Source organism: Austrofundulus limnaeus, unplaced genomic scaffold (assembly GCF_001266775.1).
Source record: "Austrofundulus limnaeus strain Quisiro unplaced genomic scaffold, Austrofundulus_limnaeus-1.0 Scaffold310, whole genome shotgun sequence".
Taxonomy (NCBI): Eukaryota; Metazoa; Chordata; class Actinopteri; order Cyprinodontiformes; family Rivulidae; genus Austrofundulus; species Austrofundulus limnaeus.
Window position 1 is genome coordinate 145,946 of NW_013952712.1, and position 9,511 is coordinate 155,456.

General features: G+C 43.0%; 1 protein-coding gene across 17 annotated transcripts in view; it reads right to left on the minus strand.

The window, feature by feature from the left end:
* mycbp2 (MYC binding protein 2) overlaps window positions 1-9,511 on the minus strand; it is a 93,101-nt gene that overhangs the window by 8,341 nt on the left and 75,249 nt on the right. For 13 of the 17 annotated variants that reach the window (XM_014021913.1, XM_014021920.1, XM_014021915.1 and 10 more), the window contains 12 exons: window positions 8,828-8,932; window positions 6,634-8,271; window positions 6,384-6,553; window positions 6,062-6,309; window positions 4,898-5,065; window positions 4,325-4,482; window positions 1,821-2,020; window positions 1,587-1,736; window positions 1,345-1,505; window positions 1,090-1,246; window positions 742-966; window positions 526-591 (listed from right to left, as the gene is read on the minus strand). In XM_014021913.1, coding sequence (XP_013877367.1) covers window positions 526-591; window positions 742-966; window positions 1,090-1,246; window positions 1,345-1,505; window positions 1,587-1,736; window positions 1,821-2,020; window positions 4,325-4,482; window positions 4,898-5,065; window positions 6,062-6,309; window positions 6,384-6,553; window positions 6,634-8,271; window positions 8,828-8,932 — 3,446 coding nt within the window. The remainder of the gene's footprint in view (window positions 1-525; window positions 592-741; window positions 967-1,089; window positions 1,247-1,344; window positions 1,506-1,586; window positions 1,737-1,820; window positions 2,021-4,324; window positions 4,483-4,897; window positions 5,066-6,061; window positions 6,310-6,383; window positions 6,554-6,633; window positions 8,272-8,827; window positions 8,933-9,511) is intronic. The other 4 variants (XM_014021930.1, XM_014021928.1, XM_014021926.1 and 1 more) reach the window with 1 other exon arrangement.

Genomic DNA, 9,511 nt, shown 5'->3' on the forward strand with positions numbered 1-9,511 from the left:
GGGGTAATACACGGGTTATTGATGACTAGATTTTTTTAATGTTTTTTAAGCTCAAAAAATGATGATCGTATTACACATGAATAAATACGGTAATCAAAATATGTCAACAAGGGAAGACATCTTTCCAGCTTTACATGCTGGAGCCAGAGTCTGGCCCAGAGCCAGAGGGGAATAAAGACCATCAAACTGTAGTTGGTAATCCAGAACTTATTTGGCAGTTCCATTGCAAATACTGAGATAATAGCTCAGAAAACWTCAAATAGAGAAAACTGAACGGATTGAAAAACATGACCCAAACATTAAATAAATATATCTACGCAGCATTTGGAGAGACCAAATTCAGATTTATTGCACTCCTAGAGACTCCAAAAACACAAAAAATGAATTTAAAGGCTAAAAAAGGTGGATTCTGCCTGATATGTCCCCTTTAATACTGCACAGACCAGATGTCATCAATGCTTTTTAATGCCTTGCAGAAATCCTCTTACAAATAAGTTACGATGTAACCACAGAAAGTGCTCATACCTGCTTGATTCTGCAGAGGTCCTCCAATGCTTTGCCACAAAGAAATGTGACCGATGTGACTTTGTTCTGTCGGCAAGAGAAGAAAAATATTCAGTGAAAATTATCACATAACGCCACATTTTTTAATTTGTCATTATTTCCACACCACTTTGCATCCTTATGTAAAAAGCACATCAGTTGAAGTATGAAAGAGATCTGTTAGAWGTAGTTCCTCACCCCGATGTCCCTGGAGTTGTCCACATGAACGGACACCTTGGTGGCATTTATGCCTTTCACACAGCTAATAGTAACACTTTTGGTTTTGTTCTTGTCCTCGTCTCCAGACTCCCAGAACGTTTCAGTGGAGCCGTCTGTCAGGCTGCCGATCATGGCGGGACGACTGGATGTCTTGATATCCACAACACTGGTCAGGTCCTTCAAACAGGTGACCAGGCAGAGGTCCTATAYAACACAGAAACATTTTCCTCTTGTTTATACACGACATGATGAGTGACAGCAAGAGTCAAGGTCAGATTAATACTGATAGAAACAGTCAAATCTGTGTTTCATAAACTGTTTTCTTGCCTGGCTTATTGCTTCGTAGCCTGATTGCACACTGATGTTAAAGCTCTCCTCGCTGTCACCATCATCAGACTTGGACAAAATGTTGTTGATGTGATGGAAAACATTGCTCTGATGGAGGAACTGATGGTCGGACTGCTTAAACTTCAGACTCCAACACCTGAAAGAACGAGTTAAAACAGTGAGGTTGGTAACAATTTGAAACATTAAGCAAATAATTTCTTTTTTAAATGGAATAGTTTAAAGCAGAAACTTTACCTAAGAGCCATCTGCTGCAAAGAACTGCCACTGGGAAGTGACATCATGAGGTCAGAGATCGTCTGAAGGAGACGATGGAAAGTGTGGGGGAGAGGATGAGCTGCTTCCCCGGCAATCACAATGTCTGACAGGGGATGTTCACAAACACCGAGGTCTCTTTCCTGGGTGGCGTGAAGATGTTTAAAATCAAAAAGTCTGACATTTCAGAGGTAAAAAGACAAATAATTGTACACAACTCGTACCTGTTCTACATTTTCTTTGTTCCCCTTGTTCTCTTCGTCTTCCTCATCCTCGGGCTCGCAGGGTGACGGAGTGAGAGATGCTACAAAATGCCAAAGGATGTCATGCAGAGATGTGGTTTGGATCACATTGCACAGGAGCCAGTTGAATGCCTGAAAAGAATATAAAAAGACAATTGTTTTRGTTTTTACTCAACAAAACCAGAGTCAACTGATAACTTTTTTAATTCAGCGCACCTCCATGGCAAACACCCTGCAGGCAGACTTTCTGAGCGCATGCTTCATGGCCACCTCCAGACCTTCGAGGTCATGGTGCTGGATAACAAAAGCCAGGACGGGCCACTGGAAGTTCCTCTCACCCTTACTGAGGGAGCCATGAGCTGAGATCAGGCGGGACAGCTCTGGAGACGGGTGGCGTAGCAAAGAAGAGCCCACTTCTGTAAAAAATGTAATATTTTTTCAATTTTTTCAATTCAAAAAAATTTATTCATTTCATTAAAAATAACTACATACAATAAAAAACAATGAAAATACACAAATCAAAAATCAAAATAAAATGAAAGGTAGCAGAAAAAGAATAAATCTTATAATGCCTGCTCCTTTTATCCCCAGAATATATTCAAACAAAACATAATTTACTAAACAATACTAAATAAAAATAAAAACATCAACTCAAAAAACAATTATTATAATTCACATTTTACTTTTCCATATACCTTCAGAAAACTAGCTTTTATTTTTCTCTTAAATATATACATAGATCTGGCATTTTTAAGATCATCCTCCAGATCATTCCACAATCCTATACCCTGGATTAAAATACATCTTTCACTCAAGCAAGTACGAAAATATGGCTTCACAAACATTTCCATCCCCTTAAGATAATAACAACTGTCTCTCTTAACAAAATTCGCCTGAATGTTGGAAGGTAATACGTTTCTGTGAGCCTTGTAATAAGCCGTAATGCTACGTTCACACCAAACACATTTTGAGCGGCCAAAAAGCGCAAAACGCCTCTCATTAGATGCACTATGTTCAGACCAAAGAACGCACTAGTGTTCAGACCAGAACGAGAAGCAGCAGCAATGGCTGCAGCTGAGTGTGGGAGGAGCGTCTCCCCGGCGGGTGAATAAAGATAAAATAAAAGAAAATGGCTTTGATTTAGTTACTAAAGAGCAAGCGAACGTTGCGCACAGCAGATAATTAACTCACCAGGGGTCGGATTTATAAAACTGGCGTACGCACAATTTGAGCCCAGAAACTTGCGTACGCCACTTTTTACGCCAAGGTTGTGATTTATAAAATCCAAACTTGACGTGAAAATGTGCGGTGCCTCACGCCAGCTCTGACCCATGCGTACGCTCACTTTGGAGACGTGAAACTGCAACACAGATGGTGAAGTGAGGAATTAGAGCCATACTGTGTAATGATCACTGTCGGATATTTAATTTACCTTCAGAATCAGACTTAAATAAAAGTTCCCGTGCGCAACTCCATTCATCTGCTTCCGCCTCAGACGACCCTGACCCACAGACCCCTCCCTGACCCACACAGACCCCTCCCCGATAAGAACAGCAGGACAGCAAAAGCTTTGGATACACGCGCAGCGCGTGTATCCAGTCCGTGTTTGTCACGCGCGCGCGCGGGGGATGCGTGCGTGCGTGTGTGTGCATGCATGCGCACGCGGGGCGGGGGTCTGCCGCGGGTAACAGAGCAGGCAGGAGGGGGAGAGGATGAGGAGAAGAGCGGGGGACTTATTTCTAATTTTACCTGACTTATTTAATTTAATTTATTGTTTTTATCGTCCTGCAGGCTCTGATGGGAGATTGAATTGAAGCTGAGGTTTTTTATTTTTATTTTTTATAAAAATCGTTAGATTACTCTAAAGCAAAATGAGGGAAAATCTGTGTCAGTTACAGACATTCTGTTCACGTGAGCAGCTGTCAGCACCTGTCATCCTCCAGACACACAGAGCGTCTGAACCAATCACTTTTGTTGGCATTGATCATCTGACTGATTTAAATACATCTTAACATTCATGAGGTACTTTGCATTGACTGTTTATGGTTGAGTGTGGGCGTGTAGAGGGTAGAACCTGAGGCGGGACCTCGTGCGCAAACTCTGACGTGCGGCTGTGATTTATAAAGGAAAGATGCGCAGAAACGTGCGTACGTATGGTTTTATAAATCTGAATTTTTTTTGGCGTACGCCATTTCCGCCTTTTGGCCGTACGTTCACTTTTAGTATGGTTTCCACGCAATCCTTTATAAATGAGACCCCAGATGATTTAGAGGCGATTTGTTTAGTCACTACAGAAGCTGCCAGCTGACGGACATTTTTTTTGGTCCTGAGCAGCTGATCCACATCGGTGCTGATATATCCTGCCAGAAAATCCAACTGCACACGGTCGATTTCAGGTAAAGATCTCCAGTCCGTCTGTTTTGGTTTTCAGTGGGAGACGCATCAAGCGGCGAAAAGTTCAGATATTTGAACTCTGGCGGCGGCTGCTTCCGCAGCACTGCATGCGCGGAAAACGCTCTGCGCCCCTTCCGCGCCGTCCAAAACGTACATGACACGACGCACAACACCTAGAGGCACGTCCACCCTAGACTTTGCATGTGAATCGGCTGCTCCTGCCGCTCAAAACGCGTTCGGTGTGAACGTACCATAATAAAACAGTTTGATGTTAGAGTAATGGTTTAAGTTGATCAGGAAGTATCAAAAGTTATTTAAATGCTCACCTGCATCACCACTATGAACCCTTCGTCTAGGAACAGCTTTGACTCGGGCTGGAGAAGGAGAGTGTTGCTTGTCGTACTCAGATGCGACAACTGAATAGGACCTCTGAAACACGGTGCGCTTTGCTGTGTCGCTGTCTGTGATCGGACTGGTTTCAAGACTAAAAGCAAACAAAGACAAAAACAGGCTTTCAACTTCAGCTAAAATTACATTAAAGACATCAAAATGAGAACATGGCTTCAGAAAATCTGTTGGGTGACTTAAAAATATGTCTTCATGTTAAATTAATATTGAAAGTGGGAAAAAAGGGATGAAAGTATAGATCTGAAAAAAAAAAAAAACTTGTATCACAGAACCTGCATCTAACCAGACGTATTCAGGATAAAATGCTACAATATTAAAATTAAAATATTAAAGTGGACTCCTTCAGTATTTAAAACTCCTCCGATTTGAAAAGGTACTGTTTATAACCTCTTCACAGAACTCTACTTCAAAAGATCTAATTTACCCCTCAACAGAAAAGACTCATTTTAGGGGGGAAGTGTAATTATGGACATCGTATGACATGGTGCTACCTAGGGGGCATTGATTTCATGTTGCTCTCTGGTTCCTCAAACACATTGGGGCAGGCATCAGGTGTGACAGAAATGTAAGGCGCAGGAACAGATGTTGAGCGCAGATATCTCATCTCATCTTGGAAGAGGTTGTCATCCTGGTAGGCTCCAAAGTTCTCAGTGTGTTGCCTTAGAAGTGACAGAAGAATTAGACTTGAAATATAATGATCAACCAGTCTAAGGCTATGTTCACACTGCAGAATTAATGCTCAATTCCCATTTAAATTTGTATTTTGCAACACAGTTGAATTATTATTATTATTATTATTATTATTATTATTATTATTATTTTATTAGCAGATTGAGTTGAATTGAATCATGATAATCAATTCAAAAACTTATGAATCAAAATTGAATGGATTTAGGGAATTGGCCACAATAGTATTGACCATAAACTACATGTCCCATAATGCATGTCGACTGTGCATGGGAATTCAAGACGGACGCCACGCAACACAACAGTGAGTAAAGCTGTTACTTTTACATTTAATAGCATTTCTGTATTATTTATTCCACATTTAGTCAGTCGTACAGGTAGTATTTTTCAGTGTTAAGCAGAGGGCGTATTAAAATTCTGTTTTTATGCAGGAAATACTATGTAGAGCTCAGTTAATATTTGTTAGCAGTTCTCAGCCTTTGCAATGAGACAAGGAACGTGATGTTTTCTTTATAGTGGAAGTTAAACACGAATCGTTAAAGTTCATTACAACTGGCCCTTTAAGCACAACCTTAACGGTAATGTGGCCCTCTGTGAAAATGAGTTTGACAGCTCTGCTGCAGATTCTCTGTCACCCAGGACATGGCAAATTAAAACAACCAAGAAGAAGCATCTGGACTTGTTTTCTGTTTACTTTTTTCCCTTACTTGGATTGATCCTCTCACCCCCACCTCAATGACATAAAAGTCAGAGGAGATGCCACCAGACAGTTCAGACTTGATTTGATTTGAAAAATATCTTACACGTATTTGATTTAGTACCTCATATGAAAAGTCTGATTTGAAAAAAATCGTATCTRTCACGTTCAGAATGTCATAAAAAGAAAATCAGATTTGGATTGCAGTGTGAACATAGCCTATAATTTTTCCATCTATAAAAAGGTGGGTTTGATGAACTGGTTAAGTTACCTTGCTAGTGTCTGCAAATAAAGGCAGCCTATTTTATTGGGGAGTTCCTCCGACACACCCTCCTTCAGGCTGGGTAGCAGATGGGAATGAAGGGGCCGAGGAGGATGGTGGCACAGCATGCTGGGCTCAGCTGCACTGCTGAGGGACAGCAGGAACAGGGCGTTTGCCCGAATCACCTGGTGGGCCTCCATAGTAGGTAGTGCTCTCGGGGTCTTCACCTGCAGAGGTTTCTTTCTTGACTGTTTCACCTGAAACATGAGAAAAAMTTAGTTTGCACTAGATAATAGATTAATAATATTACTGACGTTTTTTAGTGCACTACCTTTTCTCTGGCTGCAGTTTGTTTCTCTCTGAGGTATTTCTCCCGACAGCGATCACACACTAAGTACCAGGTGCTGCCTCCTATGCCTCCATCTCCACAATTTCCTGCCCATCCACCACAGAAGTGACCAATACTGTTGTAGCCCTGGCCTCCAGCGTAGCGGCCACAGCCTGCAGTAAAAAGGAAACATGATCAGACATCAGACTAACATGCAGCTTTGTGTAAAGGGAGGTAAAAGATGGTTTCTCACCTGGGTGAGCCTGTCTCATGTGGTAAGTGACAGGGTAAGGGTGAGACTCCCCACACAGCTCACAGATAGTGTCTTTCTCTGGTCCTCCCATGGCGAGCTGAGCCATCTCTCCAAACAGATTCCCCCTCGGACGCACCTCTGCCTTCTCCCTTTTCTTCTTCTCCTTCTTTGCTTTTTTGCTGTCCTTTTCATGTTCCTTCTTTTTCAAGATGGCACTGGAGCCTGGGCTGGGGAAAATCATGTTCTGGGTCGCTGCCTTGATGGTGGCCAATGAAATATCCTCCCAGAATGCTACCAAGTGCTGTAAGGTTAATGGTAAAACTGACTTTGGCCTCAAAGAAGAGTGAGAAGACATCTCATAAGAAATGGCGTCTCCTTTTCCATCTTCACACTTCTCTGGCAGTGGAGGTTCTTTAAGCATGGATAAGACTTTGTTTTTGTTGATGCTGCCCATTTTGGAGATGTCTGGGCCATGTGGAGCGATGTTAAACATGTTAAGCGCAGAGGAAATCTCCAGGGAGTGGCGGTTCTTTAGCTTGCTCTCTTTCTCCTCGGCCCCCTGCCCACCCAGGGAGCTGCGAATGGGGGCGTGCTCTTTGGTTAGATCTGGGTTGAACTTGAGAAAGGAGGAACAGGCCATAGCATCGTGGACTATACCCTCATGCCACAGAAAAGCAGCAAAAACTGCACGGGAGCATTCAGCTACAGAGGGCGACATGGCCTGTTTGGTGGGCTCTGCGATCCTCGACGTGCTCTCTCCTTTAAACAGAGGCCCTGATTTGTCTTTCTTAGGTCGCGTGTGTCGACTTGAGGCTTTGCGGCTGACTTTGGGTGATGAGCGGATGTCTTGTTCTTCTTTGACAGGGGCTTTGCCGATACTAAAGTGCACCTTACACGAGCCTTCTTCATTATTATGGACCTCCGCGTTCTCATCATTGATATCCTCGTTTGAGAGGAGTGCACTAGATGTGCAGACCTCCACCACCTCACTGTGGAGGTTCTCCTGGGTCACATGGGGAGAAGGAACACGGTTTTCTGCATTACTGGTCACCCCTTTATTTGGGTCTTTAGGTGACAGTTTGGATTTAGGTGAGGTAGATCTGCCCCTGATTGGCTCCGTGAGAGGAATCTTCTTTTTTCTGAGTGTGTCTGGGTCCAGAGTGTATGAGTCCGATTTGGATCGCTCTCTGGGAGGATCAAGTCGAGCTTTAGAGGAAGAGCTAACTTTAGGAGGGAGGTTCTTGTCCTGATGGTTTAAGGACGAGAGCTGGGGGGAGGTGCTGGAGGGGCTGGACCTGCCCGATGACGATACACCTTTTTGTTTGGGAGAGGAAGAGCGAGAGCCAGGATTCGGGGACTCAGCCCGAATTCCCGAGGTTCTGCCGTCTGCCTTTAGGGCCTGCAGAGTGTTGTGGTTGGGTGAGTGGGAGCGACTGTGAGAGTCAGTCCTCAGTTTGCCCGTGTCTGACCGCAAGATGAGGGCTTCGCTGGCTGAAAGTCCGCCCTCTCCGGTTTTCACCCTGCTCTGTTCAGACGAGCGGCTTCCTCGACTCTCCAGTTTGGGTGAGCGATTCTCCTGACGCTGTTTGTTGGCTTGAGACATTGACCGTGCACCAGACATCACATTTCCTCGTTCACCTAAACATTGATCATTCAAACAGTAAAGTTATAAAATGCAGAGAAATCCATAGTAAATTAGCTACTGCGACTCCAGCTCTACCTCTCAACATCAGAAAGTAAACAACAATTTTAAACGCAGCAGAAAATTTTTAAAAAGCATAATAAGAACTAAAGCCCGAAAATATCTAATAACTTGTAAAGTCAATGAGTGAGTGGAAACTAAATTTAGTGACTTCTCAGCTAATTTGGTGTATTTTGATATCACCATGTGGTCAAACACTAGGATGAAYGAGAATAACGTGAAACATGAAGGCGCTGATGAATGATGGGATTCCAGCCCAGTTCTGGTACAAARAACTAAAAATTGCCTTTTAATAAACTCTGGTAACAAATGTTCCCAATCAACAGGTCATGTTTCAGGCAACAATTATTAACTTTAGTTTTCTTTTTATAATAACAAGACTGAATGTTAGCAATAAAGCAAGAACATAAAGGCTTTCATTCAAAGATTTTGTGAGCTCCTACCCACCCCTCTGTTCAGTCTGAGGGAAGCATGCAGTCAGTGATTACCCACCCTTTTGCCTCAGAGCGAGAGATGACAGAGCACTACCATGACCAGCCACCGACACACTGCTTTTGTGCACACGCTCACGAGAAGCAAGGCTGCGTGATGAACCATCTACAGCGGAAAACAGTGGAGCAGGTAAACAAGCAAGACATGGAATGCATGAAAGAACGCAAGCAAGCAAAAAAGGAAAATAGAAATAAGGAACAAGAAGGCAATGAGGTCAAATCGGTAAGATGAACAAGTACAGGGACACGATCAACAGATGGAAAATGACATACGAGGAAAAAACACATAGCAGGCATTTTAAAGAGTGACAGAGTCCTTAAAGTGTCTGAAAGTTATGATTACATGTTTAAAGATATCCTCATATCTATCTATCTATCTATATCTGGGCAGCACGACGGCTCAGTGGTTAGCACCGACGCCCCACAGCAAGAAGGTCCTGGGTTCGATCCCTGGTTAGTATCTGGGGTTTTTCTGTGAGGAGTTTGCATGCTCTCCTCGTGCTTGCGTGGGTTTTTCCTGGGTACTCCGGTTTCCCCCACCCCCCAAAAACATGTACAATAGGTTGCCTTTAGGCCCAGGCCGCTCTTGGAAAAGAGATCTGAGATCTCAATGGGACTTGCCTGGTAAAATAACGGTAAATAAAATAAAATAATAAAATGATATTCTATCTATCTATCTATCTAT